At 39.5% G+C, this 16090-nt stretch overlaps 1 protein-coding gene across 1 annotated transcript in view; it reads right to left on the minus strand.

The window, feature by feature from the left end:
* VMP1 (vacuole membrane protein 1) overlaps nucleotides 1-16090 on the minus strand; it is a 59607-nt gene that overhangs the window by 16329 nt on the left and 27188 nt on the right. Inside the window, exons 7-8 of the mRNA XM_010009062.1 lie at nucleotides 4390-4470; nucleotides 75-191 (exon numbers count right to left, since the gene is read on the minus strand). Coding sequence (XP_010007364.1) covers nucleotides 75-191; nucleotides 4390-4470 — 198 coding nt within the window. The remainder of the gene's footprint in view (nucleotides 1-74; nucleotides 192-4389; nucleotides 4471-16090) is intronic.

The following is a 16090-nucleotide window of genomic DNA, read 5'->3' on the forward strand; positions in this document are numbered from 1 at the left end:
GGAAAAGAGTAAAAGAAAAAAAATAAAACAAGTCTTCACTCCAGAGACCTAAGGGAGGTGTAGAATCTACTTGCCTGGATGTGCATTTTAATTACTGCTTTCCCAATCAAGGTTGCACCAAAGAAGGTCCAGAAGGGAACCAGAAAGTGTCCACATGTTATCCCGGCCAGGTCAAACAGAGGGTTTGGAATCTATGAAGTGCAAGAGAAAGAAGTTCATGAATTGCAGCACTTGCTTAGAGGAACAGGAACACGACAGGCTTGGAAACTTTGAAAAATGAACATTTCCCCTTTATTCAACTTGATCCAAAAGTCTCGTGTCTTAATACTTACAAAAATGTTAATGTCACACCACATAACTTAAGTCTCTGGGATTTAGCTAGACAATGTCCCAGACAATTCCATTCTCATGGTCCCTCATTACCCCTGGATTTTAAAAAAGCTAACGAAAAGTTTTCCATGTGAAATGCACAGAAACCACAGCAAAGCCATTTTGAGTGATTTATCAAATTTTCTCCCTGACAAGCTCATCACTCTTGGAAGCCAGTGTTCAAAATGATCCCCAGTGAATTCCATCTGAGAAAGTACATTAAAACCTGGCATTTATAGTCATATGTATCCAGTTTAGAAGCACTGATTACATTTTATTAAGCATATGCATTTCATTTAAAATTAAAACATTTCTTTTATTGTTGAACTGTTGGCTTGATGCTTAATATTGTGATGCTATCTGTAAAATATTTTTGAAATTAATCCAAGAAAGTATCCAAATTCCAACCTTTCACACTTAGCATGCAGCACAAGGTCAGACTGTCTGAGCCAATACATGTGGGGGGGATGTGTTAACTCCCAGTAGCAGTGTATTACTGGGCTAATATCCTGCAGTATTTGTGTTGTTTTCTTACACAAACAAATAGATTGGTAAAGCCCATAAAAGACAGTAAGTTTGCAACTGACTGGAAACCTGAAATCTGTGAGAAAGCTTGTGAGGGTTCTACTTAGCAGTTACAGACCAGCAATCCAAATTTATGAGCACCCACAACACCACCTGCATAGGAAGAAATCTGAAACGGTCTCTAATCATGCCCCGAAACGGTCTCTAAACATGCTCCACTTCAACTAAAATGATTCTTTACCTCTGACAGCTGTCTCAGGCATCGGAGGCTAGTAAATTATTTACTTATACCACAGCCAGATAATTTTGCTCTTCTGAGCCAAGTCTGCTCTAGGTCTCAAGTATGTTCTTTGTTGGCTGGTTTGAGTGTTTTTCTAAGTTCACAGTATTTAATTACTGCATTTCTACCATCGTAGAGGGACCAACGTGCTTTGGGATACGGGTAACTGTGACTATCTCCAGCACATTCAACACATCCCAGTAAAAAAGTACTCTTCAAGGCCATGTTGGGGTATATTAGCAGGCCAAGGAGGTGTTCTCCTTGTTTTTGAAAAAACACACACACCAAGTACTGAGAGTTGCCAAAAAAGCCCACAAAGACAGGAGGGCAAATTCACACAAGTCACAGCGAGGATCTTCCAGGGCTAATTCTTGCTCTGTGCCTTCCCCACTTCTGCCTATACATAGGAATTCAGGGCCAGACAATAATATGCCTGTCTTATTGCCACCAGACAACATTATGTTCAGGTGACTTCACTGGTTAAACTTGCAAAGATTTAAATTCAATCTGATTGTGGTTTTATGTAGCATTTAGGAACCACTGAGTGACAGACAACAACCTGCAACGAGGACAGTCCTTACCACCTCACAAGCAAGTTCTCTAATAATGAAAGATACACCCATCTAAAATACTGTTAATTAAAATCCAAGAGGAAGGAGGGCAAGTAAAGGAGACACCTTCTATCATATGGAGAAGCAGCAACAAGCTAGAAGCCCTGAAGGAAAGCCCTGAAGCTGGTGGGAGAACACATGGATGAAGAAGAACACATGGGATCTGCCTTCCTCACAACCAGAGGCAACAAAAACATACAGCTGTGAATCCCTGTGCTTTTTCAATGCTTCTGCCATGTTCATGTTCACCCCTTTGACTGCTGCTCTGCAGTGAACACATATACAAATAATCCTCAAGTGGATTCGTGATTCCTCATCCCTTCCCCAAACCAGGGCAGCCTACATAGGCAAAAGGAAGCAGGAGCTCAGAGTACGTTGAAGAACAGCAAGTAGGTAAGAAGTTAAGCAAATGTTTAAGTATTACTAAGCAGGAACTACCAAGAGTTTACACATCACCTCTGATGTTTACCAACTCCTTCCTCATGTTCTCCATTTATCCACATTTCACCATGCCCAGCCAACTTCAGTAACTCATCCCTGCCCCTACAAGCTGCTGTTACCATTACACAGAGCAGCCTCTGCAGAGATGTCTCACAAGATGGTGACTAGAGAGCAGTGAGTCAGAGGCAGTGAAGGAGCAGTCTGAGAGCTTACTGGATGGAAAGATTTAAAGAACAGCTTGTAACCTATGTCTCTACTCTAAACATTAAGACAGTTCAAAAGATTAGTAAACAGAAGTTGTATGCCAGCAACTATAATCAGATTAATTCTTTCCAGCTCACACAGGTTACTTACATTTGAGCTCAGTTAGCACTGTCATGTGTACAATTTAGGAAACAGAGATGCTAGACAAGGGTGGGATTAATACCTCAGCAGCTGAGCAGCTGGGTTATGGCTGTGGTTATTCCAGCAGAATGGGATCAGAGGGGACCCACGCCTCCCCCCATCCCTGTAATCACATTTCTGTGCATTGCATCCCACATTTTGTGTGGGATGGAAGAATAAGGCACACCATTCCATCAGTTTTCATTTAGCTCCCAGAGAGAGATAGAGACCACAAATGGTTCAGTATTTTTCTACTCCAAAGGAATAGTATTATCCTACTTAAAACACTCAAAGAGCATCAGTGGAGAAGCTCATCTCACCTCTTACACAAAGCAGGAGGAAAGTTTTCAGTTTCTATAGCCATGACTCTGAAACCGGCTTCCTCACTCTGCTCCCTCTGGCTCCCAGAGACCCCAAGGCATCTCCAGAGCAGACAAGAAGGATCACTATGAACGAATATCCTAATCTGGATTTATACAGGTAGTTCTCCACTCTTCAACCTGTGTATAACCTTGAAGAGGTCAAGCACTGTAAGCTATACTACATGAACACCTGAAGAAACTCCAATATGGTTTCAGCAGAATCTATAGGAAATAATACAACTCTTGCTGGATCTTGCCAGCTAACAATCTGGGCTGGGAAAGTCCCAACAGAATAACTGTTACATGTTTTGGCATATGACCTGATCTGCCAAATATCCACTAGCCCAGAGCAGTGAGCAGCAGTGCACGTATGCCTCTGTCAGAGGAGATCTGGCCTCAACAGCAAATGCAGGGAGCATCCCTGCTCTGACACAGAAATATGGAAACTTCATGAATTTTAAGAAAGTCTTAGTTCAGTCTCTTGTCTCCCTCCCTTCCTGCAACAAGCCTTTTGCTTCTTTAATGAACTGACCTGTTTTTATCAGTTTCCTCACACTGTGCTCAAAGATATAACAGATTGCTTTATCTTTTGGAAAAAAACATCCCTTGCTGCACTGATCTTTCCTGGTGGACTCTGGAACCCTCATCACAGGAAAGACATGGAGCTGTTGGAGAGGGTCCCGGGAAGGGTAACAAAGATGATCTGAGGGCTGGAGCAGCTCTGCTCTGGAGACAGGCTGAGGGAGTTGGGGCTGCTCAGCCTGGAGAAGAGAAGACTCCAGGGAGACTTTAGAGCACCTTCCAGTGCCTGAAGGGGCTCCAGGAAAGCTGGGGAGGGGCTTTTCACCAGAGTGGGCAGTGATAGGACAAAGGGTAATGGTTTTAAACTGAAAAAGGGGAGATTTAGGTTAGACATCAGGAAGAAAGTCTTCACCAGGAAGGCAGTATGGCACTGGAACAGGCTGTCCAGGGAGGTTGTGGAAGTCCCATATATGGAAGTGTTTAAGGCCAGGTTGGATGAGGCTTTGAGCAGCCTGGTCTAGTGGGAGGTGTCCCTGCTCATAGTAGGGAGGTTGAAACCTGATGGTCTTTAAGGTCCTTTCCAAACTTCACCACTCTATGATAAAAAGGAAATAGACCTATTCCAAACTCATTACCTTCCTAGGAGAACTAGTGTCAAGAAGCCCAATGGTGAAGTGGAAGGAAGGGCTGGTAACACCTGCCTGTGCTTTGCTGCAGAATTCACTGTGTTTTGTACTAATACAAGACTGGAGGTTCTCCAAGCTGTTGTACTTGCCAGTTCCACAACCATCCCATTTTTCTAAGCACCACAGAGAACACAAAAATTAATTCAAATGCAATACATCCCACCTGCAACTTGTGATTATAAACCCCTCTGTTAACGAAATGAACTTACTGAAGCACAGGCCAAAATGCCAAAGAATCCAACCTTCTGCACCAGATTCTGGACAGCCAGTTTAGCCCGGGAAGCAAAATCCTGCAAACAAGAAAACCAAGTATTAGTGAGGCAAAACCCCACATGAACATACCTCAGGATGTCCAAGATTCCAATATCCTCTGTGCTTTGGGATTTTCTAGCAATTGGGAGAATTTTTTAAATGGTTTAGAAGAAAGAAGAGAGAAATTCACAGTGGGAAAGTCTGACCTCCTGCATGTACCCAGTCTTGTTTTTCAAACCCTGGACTAACTTCACACTACTATGGAAACATGTTTTCTAGTCTCTATTTCCCCATGTCTTTGAAATGCCAATGCTGTTTATACCTTATTCCTTAATCAAGCAGAGGGAATTAATTCCTTCAATGCCATCTACAGTATTAAAAAGGCACCTTCTCAAAACACAAAGAATATAATAATCCCCTTATATCCTTAGATACTTTATTTCAAACCCAGGATCTTAATCAAAACAGCTCATTCCAAACACTCTCACATCAGATTTGTAAAGTTCATTAAATCCATAGAGTTGAATCTAAAATGCTTCAAAAGCAACAAAGGTGACAGACCATGGAGCTGTTCTTTACAAAGCCACGTTAAAAATGTGTTGCCCACCTTTATTTTGTGATCACAGCTTTCAAACATCCTCCTGGCAAACACAGGAGCCTCAGGGGTTTGTCAAACACACACTAAGCAGTTTAAAAGGCAAAAATAAAGATTTGCACAGCAGTTTATTTGAATGTGAGAAGTGAATTTACATAAGAATAAAATTAATTTTGAAGGAAAACTGTCCAAGAAGTTAAAAGCAGGCTCAGTGTTATCTCTTTAAGCTTGGCAACAGTAGAGACAGAAAACTGAGGAACTTTGGTAATAGCAAACTTTTTAAAGTAATTACTAATTTTTTTTTTTTTAAATATAAATAAGGAATAAAAAGCTGATTTTCCAGTTGCAATGCAATATTCACTGAGTTATGTTTTGTAGAAAACTATCAGATCCATTTCAGACGGCAATTGCTTTACTCTATAATTAAACCTTCTCTAATAAAGTGTGGAATTTACAATAGAATTATTTATTGATTAAAGCAACCACAAAATAATCCAGAAAAATTTAATTCATGCAATTTTAACTTTGTTACAATTCTGTTGAAACCTTCAATGCTATACACCAATGCAAGTAACTTCCTTGACACTGTTCTTGCATATTATCTGAATTCTGAACTGACATAACCTTCTATGCCAGATTAAAAAAATATAAATAAATCAGTGATAAGGCTATTTGATTTCTTTTTACACCCTTTTTTCAAGTAGCAATTTTTCTCTCTTTGTTCTTTAAAAACAGTGAACAAATTCTCAAAGTAAAAACCCCCAAGTATTCCTGACATCACATTCTATTTATTATAATTTATATTTGAAAAAATTGCCCAAACTAAAACAAATACTTCAACATAAAGAAAAATGTCAAATAAATGAGATTTCCTACATCTTGCAGTGGGACATTTTTAACCACAGGAGAATATAAAAATCCTTTTAGAATATTCTGTAAGGGGTGAACTTGCTAACTTTAAGGAGTAACACCTTGGGATTGTGAATGTTGTATTGCAAAATTAAATAGGTGAAATATTCACTCTCTGTTGAAAATTTGTTCCTGATGTTTTTTTCTTAGTGAACTTTGAGGATACACACAGTAAAAGCACGAGTGATTAAAACCTGTTCCCAGTGAGGCTGATACCAAACACTTAAACTTACATTAGTAGAAGCTGGTTCAGAACATGCCTCTGTGACAAGGAAAGTAAATTTTTACATGGGTGTTTTTGGGGTTTTTTTGGCTAAAAGTGCATTTTGACACAAATTGTTATACAAAATGTGACAATTTACCAGTGAACCAAGTCTAAAAATCTTGCAACATCCTGAGCAGCTCCTTCTCAAAGTAAAATTCCCTCATCATTATTTCCAAGGTAGTAAACAAAGGAAATAAAAAGGTAAAAATGCTCACTAAGAGAGGTCAGCACCAAGCACACATTCAGCCCCTGTGAGGATTTAGGCCATGAACTGAAAAGGATGAGACTCTCCTGCAGATCCCACAGCTAACCAAGGAAATAAAACACAGCACACTGAGGAGACACCAGGTATTCTAACTCCTTCCCCAAAGACAGAAGCAGAAAAAGAGTCTTCAAAATTTCTCTCCAAATTCATTAAAAAGTGTGCTAAAGCAGGACAGAAACGTTGTGCTCCCAACAACAGCCTGTGTTCTTTGGAAAGGTGAACTGAAAGAGTAGGAATTTCACAAGCTGCCTCCCCCCGTGCTCTACAATAAAGCTGAATCTGACCATATTTTCAGTTCCTATTTTGTTCACCATTTCACAATGCTCATGGGGTTAGAACAAGATTTTCACTTTTATAAGCCCATAAAGATTTTATTTTTTTCCCCCACAGTTCCAAAAATCTCATTGTAAAGTATCTTTAAAGTAAAACACAACAACTCAATTATCCAAATAGGTCCATGATATATTTCAGTGGAAGTTGTTCCTCTTCTAATTTTAACATATTTATTCATTATCTTAGACACTAATACACTGATGTATTAATTCTCACAGCTGAAACTGGAAACAAATTCTCCAGCAAGTCACCTATAAACTAATGTTTGCAGCAGAGCTGCTTTAATAAAATATATTATAATTATATACAGAATTATTCTATTAACTTAGTGTAAGCACAAGTTTTCATAAAATTGCCTAAAAATAAACAGTTTCCCTCACCCACATTTCTAAACTGCTCCAAAATTCAAGGCTGACTTAAAACTGCTTTTATCCCTCCAGCTAAAAACACATTTTTTGTTATACAAGCAATTCTGAAAGTGTTGAAAAAAGTATAAGTTTGTGTCTCAAAAAATACCCCAACAAATGTTGGGGCAATTTTTCTCACCTTATTAATCAATAACTTAAAAAAAGAAAGATATTACTCAGATTTTTTCTTCTTTAAGTTTGGGCGTTTTTTATATTTATTGTTTATTAAAAATACCCCATGGAAAGCACAGCTTTAGTTCTAACAATTTCAGCCTAGAACTCCTAATTCATCTCCCTTTTTCAAACTGAGTAAGCCAAAAGAGATAAATTATGATTTCTTCCCCTATTTTCTAGTATCTAATGTAATGATAGCTACAAATAATTTGCATGGTAATACACACCTCAGGCTTGCAACAAAACTATATATTTCCAGTCTCAACATTTACTCTCATGAAAACAAGCTCAGCAACAGTTCTGTTTGGTTGCTTCCTTAAATTTCGTTTGTCAAATCTTTGCAACATCTGCAACAATAATAATAATAAAACCTTAAAAGTTTCATTTCTCATAGAATACAATCCCCAGTTTCATAACTTTTACCTATTTCACAACAGAATGGGCTGCTGGTTTGGTTTTTTTGTTACAAAGCCTGCACGGGGAACAATCTTTTCTACTCTTTTAAGCATGTGAAATAAAAAGCAAAACAACTTTCACAACCTACTGCTTTAATTAAGAAAAAAAAAAGAAGAAAAAAGACATAAAAGTTCAGCTACTTACAGGCAAAACATTTTCCCCCAAAATTAAAGTATCTAGACAGGACTCGACTCTCAGTTAATGTGATTCATTCTCTATAACATTTCAGGATACTTTAGCTCCCTATGTCCCTTTCAAAGATGATTTGTTTTTTTGGTTTGGAAATAGATTTCCTGTGACTGCTACAATACAGGCAAAGGAAGGTTAAATGATTAAACATTACTTCATTGGGTTAATCATCAGATCTCAAGAACTGGAATGGAAAGAAGAGGCATAAAAAGGTCAGTGGTGAAATACTGATTCACAAGTCTCAGCTGGCGGCTCAAGGAAGTTTGTTTCCTATCTGCCCTCAGTAAAATGTTACATTTTATTGATACCAGCATTTTATTACATGTTGCAACAGCAAAAAAAAAAAACCAAAACAACAAACAACTACCCTCCCAAACCTCCAAACCTAAAAGGATAGAAAAGAAAAATTACATGTTTTGCTTCTAAGTAAGATTTACCACTGTGTTCCTCCTTTAAATCTGCATCATGGTACAGCTTTAAGTATAACTCAACATGAATCAGTTGTCCCTACAAAAATACCCTCCTTCTTGAAAGAGTGGATGGACAATGTTATCTTACAAGGCTTCATCCCATCTCTCTGCTTTATTTTGTTTCCATTTATAATTTAAATCTCTATTTCTTCTTTGTCCCTTCACTGTGAAGTAAGTTGTACAAGCTCTTCTGGGTGTAAGCAAGTAACATTTCACTGCATTTAGCTCACAAGCTCAAGAAAAAAGAAATTACAAAAGCCCCATTTTTATTCTCTTCCTTCTGCAACACTGATTTATTATCAGAAAACACAACGGTCACAGTTTACTGTTCACACTGAAATTGTGATGTCTCTTTTTTATTAATCTCTAAAACCAGAAATTGCTGATGGAACCCCACGAGTAACTAGCTGCTGGTTACCAAGGAACTGTGAGTAGTCAGGACTGGATTGAAACCCAGAGCCCTTGCAGAAACAACCCACAAGGCTTCCACAGAAGATGTTTCTTGAGGGCCTGCACAGATGGGCCTACAGCAATGATAGTTTATAAAAATAAAGAGTTTATTTCCAACACAAAGTTGCCATCAGTTTTTAGGAGCATGAAGAAAGCTGTGACTCTCTGTCACAATCCAATTCTCTTTGTTCCTTGCAGCAGAGATGATAGTTGTCTCTCTCAAAAACATGTTCCAGAGTCAGAATTATTTGAGGCCCAGAAAAACCTTTTTTCTATCACAATTTTTTTTCTGTTGTAAATATGTCAAGCACTTTACAAGTATATTGGTAATACTGGTATAGTGGTGGGTACAGCAGGAGGAGGAAGGCCAGTAAACCAGGGAAGGAATATGTACATGAGGCTAAATTAATTCAATCAAAAGTTGGCAGTGGGTGGACTTGCTACTAGTGAGGAAAGATGAGACCTTAATGCAGGACTGGGGGGAAGTCAGTGGAGCCAGGATGGAAATGGCTCAAGCAGGCTATTAATTCCCAAGCAGATGGGAGCCTCAAGAAGTTAAAAACAGATTTCTAGAAGAGTGAGGTTTGTTGCTCTAATAAAAACCCCAGAATCATCAATGAACATTAAATACAAAGAGAGATCTGAAATGTGTAGCACCTCCATGGTCCTCTGCAAACAAGGAGAATACTAAAGTGGCTGAAGAGACAGGGGTTGGTCCTACTGCCAAGCAGACTCCCTTGATGAGACTGTTGAGCTTGCATGTGAGGAAGAAGTGGACAACCCTTCAAGACTTGAGTATAATTTATATTATTTTTGTCATATTTTCTTACTGGAAACAAAGTATAATTATTGAAATAATAACGTGAAGAGAAGCTTTTCCAAAGATTGCAGATGATGGATGAAGCTACCGTCTAAGATTATTAAAGTTACACGTTCCTTAACATTTAAAATGTTGCCTACAAAGTCAGTGCTCCTTTTAATGTAAAAATCTGAGTTATGTTAAAAATGAGCTGCACAATATTTTGTTTCTTCTGGCTTTCTATTACAACACAATGGAATCAAACACAACTTATGGGAGAATGACCACTTGTGGTTAGGCAATGAATTCTAGAATTTCAGAGGACTGGGAAGAATTATTAACTCATTGAAATAACATATTAACTGCAGAAGAGCAGTTTTAACAAGTGGGACAGTTACCTAGAGGCTGAGAGGTCACTACATACACCCATGCTAAGAAAGCAGGTCAGCAATGCTGTTTAATGATCAACGTGATAACGTGGAATTAAGATGAGGAGAACAGAGATCAAGACAGAGTTGATAGTCACTGCTAATCACCCCAAATAGTTCATTACTCAGTGACCAACAAAACCACTTCATACTTCTCCTGCAAGATATCAAAGGTAGCAGATCTCATGAGTAAGGTTCCACTAAGTTACAAGCAGGAATATTTTGACAGAGGTTCATGGTGGTGCCGATCTCCCCTGATGCAATGAGTCTGAATATCTCAAAGCTTTTGGAAAGGGCTGTCAGCCTGGATCTCGGTTATAGCTTTCTCAAAAATACTTCCAGCTTAATGCAAATAAGGCAAACTAAAGGGGGAATTTCCATCTTGATGCCTGGAGAGAAGAGGGTGTGAGAGGTAAGGTTTAAACTTAATTATCACACAGAATTCCGGGAAAGGCCCTGACTTGGAAACTGGGCGGTCGAAAGACACAATTAAAAAAGGTTTTCAAGGATTACTGGAAGCAGCTAAAGCAAAGTGGCAGATTTAAGCAAGCACTGAAGTTTGAGAAAATAAAGGTATTTACATATGATAGGAACAGGACAGACATTCCAAATTAAGAGGAGTGTCACAAATGCTAAGCTTGGGAAGGAAATAAATTTCATTTCATGAGAAGACTGGGTTTTCTGGAAAAGGAACAGGTTAATCATATGGGAAAGTTACAAGAGAAAAATACATCCATGTTGAAGATGAAAACACAGTTTTAGAAAGTATGATATTAAGAAGAATGAACAGCAATGAAACAGGACACTGGTCTTCAGGGGCTTTACCTAAGCACTGTGGAAAGACAAGGGAGGTACCTACAAAATCTCACCAAATAGACCATGTCAGAGAGATGAGGACTTAAAGCTTGTAAAATTTCAACCCATTATTCAGAATATATGTAGGAGAGGATGAGCACAGAGTAGATACTACATACAAATCCCAAGTCAACAAGAAATCAAATATACAGGTGAATTCTTCTAGTAATCCTTCTTAGAACAAGGATACTGAATACAGAGTGAGGGAAATGCACAGATTTCTTTCCACATCTGTTTGGTTTTGATTTCTTGAGGTTGTTGCATGTTAAGGGGTGATGCTGCAACCCACAAAGACAATCAGAAAGACACTCATCTGTGGGACCTTGTAAACCCAGACACATGAGTAACTACAATTAATTCTTGTGCCAAAAAACCCAAACCTTTTCCATAGAAAATACAGTCAAAACTATTGTCCTCATAATCAGATTTTAAAACTGCTGTTAGAAAAGACAGACATAAGAAGCCACAGAGCAGTGTGCAGAGACAAACCCTTTAAGTCACATGGGAGCAGAGCACACCAGAGCGAGGGGCTCATTCCAGCAGATTGCTTTTCTGTTCCATGTCATCTAAATTTAACCTGCCTTGGAGTAAAAGTGTGAAACTTCTGAGCAATTAGTACAAAGGTGTATAAGATCTCCCTTTAACAGGAGTAGGATGGAACCAGCTCTGGATTAAACACACTATTAGCACTAGGAACACCTTGGTATTTTTTTTCATTTTATTAACCAACTGTATTAGGGTAAGAAAAGTTTGTTTCCCTCATTTCTCCCTCTTCCCAAGACCTTGGGGGAAGAACAAGCAAATGCTTCTTCATAATAACCTCCAACTCAGGAGCTTTAGGTTCAAGATTCCAGCTGTTACAAACTAACACCATGCTGAAGTTTGAAACTGATACACCAAGATGAACATGTTTCCTGGAGCTGAAGGAGTTAGCAAACACCTCCAAGTTAGTGCCAGCATTTTCCACAAGTAGAACGGAAGCTCTCAGACTTCTACATAAAAAGTCCTTTTGCTCCACACTGTAATAAAGAAATTTTGTAAAGAATAAGACACAATTAAAGGAAACAGTCTGAAGGAAGAGGAAGGAGCATGTCCTTTCAGTCTTATCAGATCTGTCCTATAGAGCAGTAGCCCTTTTAACCACATCCCCTGCCACTCCTGTGCTCTAACTCCTCAGTCCAGGTCTGTGCAGCAGCATGAAGCAACATGTCCCCTTTGACACTTTGCAATCTTATAGTGGTGCACAAAAGCATGAAATAAAATTTATTACTTCTTTGCCTGCTAAAGAGCTACTTCCTCCTCACACCTTGTAGGAGATCTGACAGTGAGCAGATCCCAAAATCTATTTCATGGAAGAGAGTTGTCAGTTTGACACCTCAGGGAAGCACCAAGGCTGTTCAGTCAGTCCAGTGTTGGAAGAGATTACCCAGAGAGGTTGTGTAGCCTCCAGTTTTGGAGGGTTTCAAGATCAGACTTGACAATGCCCTGAGGAACTTGAGCTGATGTCATGGATGACACTGCTCTGACCAAAAGGTTGGGCCTGAAACTGCTTCAGGTCCCTTTCAAGATGAACTTTCCAGAGATTCCACAACAAGATACTAGCAGCCACCTACGGAGAGAATAACGAAGTAGAAGAACAACCTATCACTCTGTTTCCCACACATCAGACATTGACCTCCCAGCCTTTGCTTCTGCAGCTGAAAGGGGACACTGGCATTGCCTCCACCAACGTGTGGCTGCCTAAAATACCTCTGCAGCTGCACAGTGAGTGCTCATTTAACTTAAAGCTCTAACTGCAATTAGTTACTGTGACCACAGGTCTGCCAATCTAGTCCTAGTGGTGACAAGCAATCCAGGATGCTGTCAAATATTTCACCCATTAGAAATATCAAGTATGATTTCTGGGGGGGATTTAAGATCCAGATACTGTGAGAAAGGGCTCATGATTGCTGGAATGAAGCAAGTTATTGCTTTGTTTTAGCCACCATCATCAAGAAAGGAAGCAGTTTTTGATAACCAGACAAACAGATTGACCTTTTCAATCTCTGACAAAGCAGAGCCAAAATCACTAGCACTGAAAAAATGACACTGCTCCTCCACACAGTAGAAATTAGAAAGAAAACCCATGCACAGAAAAAAACCCCAAGCACTTGTAGAATAGAAGTGAGCAATTTCTTACACAGCTGACAAATCCTTTTGCACACACAACAGTTCCTCCCCAGCCTTTCCAGCAGATGTGCAATGCTGAGCATACCTCTAGCTTGTTCTCCCTGGGAAGGAGCAGAGGTTCCCAGACAGCTCAGAGAAGTGGTCTGCATACCAGACTCTTGTACAACATAGATATTTAAACAGTGTCTGGAGCCGGGTGGAAAAAAAAAGGTACCCTTTTTCTTGATTGTGATACCATAATTAATTTCTATCAGCTATTGAAGGCTGTCCCTGAAAAAATATTTTTGAAGCAGCTGATCTGACCCAAAATTTTGATCACTTATTGGTCTTTCTGAAAATACTGAGGAGTGAAATATCAAATATTTAGGACCAAACTGCTCCCTTAGAAACTTGTGTTGCCCACCCCTGATGCACACAGAGCACACAAAGTCAATGCCAGAGTTCAACTGCTTCTCCACAATTACAGTGTAAATGCAGCTTGCAGGATACCCAGTAAACCTGGTGACATTCTTTCTGAAAAGCTTAATTTCTATTGTAAAGTGAGAGACTCATCACTGAAAAAATTTGTCTGAGCTAACATCCAAATATTGAATGAAAAGACTGCACAGCAATCCAGATTCCTTCAGTGGCTCCATAATTTCTTGTTTATGCAGTTACACACTATCTGTTACAATGACAGGGCTGAGTAAAGGAGTTTTAAGGGAACAGACATTATCACAAAGACCTGTTCAAAGAAGAATGTGAAGAAGTCATCTCTAGATGACCATTAGCACAGGCAAAGTAATGCTCATTGCTGTTTTTTCCTTATCTGTAAGCAGGTGTGCAATTGAATAGAACAATGCAGGCACAAGACTGTCCCATTCTCCTGCCAGTGTCCCAAGAACTCTATCGAGGAGGTGGCTTACACATTGGTTACTCACAGCTCCTTTGTCTGCCCTCTGCCTGTGTTAACTCTTTGCTACCTCTTTTCTTAGGAAGTCCACTTATTTAAAGCTTTCATCAACTCATTCCAACACTTACTTCAATTCAGCAGTTTTGAGGAACAATTTAAAACCAAGCTGTTACTTTACATATCATCTGTGAAAAAAACCCTCACACTTCACTATTAGTTCAGTGCCAGTCTTCCATCTCACTCTCAAGCTGCCCCATTCATAGGAAGTTTCTAAAACAAAGCTTCAAGATTTGATGAGTTTTGAATTTCCATTTAATTATGGGCCAAGATAAAAGAGGCAAGATCCCTCCCCTCCCTATATGAACAAACTCAGGGGTCAAACTTCAGGAAGGTGGTGTGTGAAGACAAGCCTCCTGGTGGCCACCCATCAGGTACCCAAGACCAAACCCCTGCAAACTCCTTGTACAACACAATTAACAGAGAGGAAGCTGATGAGGTGAAGGGGTGACTGGAAGACTGGGCAAGAGAAATTATTAATGGAATTTGATGTTGGGTGTAAACAAGTCATTTCTGGCAAAGCAATAAAAAAAAAAAAAAGTCAAGGTTTTCCAGTTTATTGTATGTGACTGTATCACTTCCATTTTTATGATAACTGCTTTATAAAACCTGCTTGTGGTCTGCTTTAACTTCTTTTTTTTTGTTGTTGTACCAAATGCTCTTAAAACCTTTTGATCAAACAAGCCAGCAGGCAGGCAATCCTTTTCAAAAAAGCAGGAACTTATCAGATACTAGCTGTTACCTTAATCATGGGAGAGCTCCATTTTTAATTTGGCCATCTTATTTTACACTGCTAATTAAGTAACATTTTGCTTATTAGCTGAACCTAATCATACCACTTGAATTAAGTCACAGTGTCATGTCAGAACACAGTGCTGGGCTCTCCGAGCAACCATGGCTGGGTGTGGTAGGGTGCTTTGTTCTGCTGCTGCAAAGAGCAACCCCACATGAAGAGGTGGAAAAAAGCAATCCCGCTCAAGGCACCAAGCCTTTCAGAAATGCTGGGTTTAACATGTGCCTAACTATTGTATGTGACTGTATCACTTCCATTTTTATGATAACTGCTTTATAAAACCTGCTTGTGGTCTGCTTTAACTTCTTTTTTTTTGTTGTTGTACCAAATGCTCTTAAAACCTTTTGATCAAACAAGCCAGCAGGCAGGCAATCCTTTTCAAAAAAGCAGGAACTTATCAGATACTAGCTGTTACCTTAATCATGGGAGAGCTCCATTTTTAATTTGGCCATCTTATTTTACACTGCTAATTAAGTAACATTTTGCTTATTAGCTGAACCTAATCATACCACTTGAATTAAGTCACAGTGTCATGTCAGAACACAGTGCTGGGCTCTCCGAGCAACCATGGCTGGGTGTGGTAGGGTGCTTTGTTCTGCTGCTGCAAAGAGCAACCCCACATGAAGAGGTGGAAAAAAGCAATCCCGCTCAAGGCACCAAGCCTTTCAGAAATGCTGGGTTTAACATGTGCCTAACTGTCACTATCACCAAGGTTCATCAGTTTAACTCCTTGTGGACAAGAAGCTGACTCTGGGAGCAGGAAGTCACTGGGTGGAACTCCTGACGCAATGCAAACCGAAGCAGTTGCAGCTTAGTTTAATACAAACCCTCTTGAGTCCACGTTGACAAATTCTTTAACAAGCCCTGTGGTTACAGGGAAGCTGGTTTCAGTCTGAGTCACTCCTGTTCAAACAGTTTACTGGAAATGGAGGGGAGGGGGAATTTTCAGAGAAGTCATGTGATGGCCAGACAAACCACAACCAGTAAAGGTTCAGAGGAGTCAAAAACAGGTCCCAGCAACAACTGACACTCAGTGTGCAGATGGCACTCAATCATTTACAAACCAGTCCTGCTGCATCTCAGCATTTCAATGGATTTAACCCTTCTCCCAAGTTTGTATTCTCCCCAAGGCAGGACACAATTTGGAAAGTA

The sequence above is a fragment of the Chaetura pelagica genome, unplaced genomic scaffold, assembly GCF_000747805.2.
Source record: "Chaetura pelagica isolate M959 unplaced genomic scaffold, ChaPel_1.0 scaffold72, whole genome shotgun sequence".
Taxonomy (NCBI): Eukaryota; Metazoa; Chordata; class Aves; order Apodiformes; family Apodidae; genus Chaetura; species Chaetura pelagica.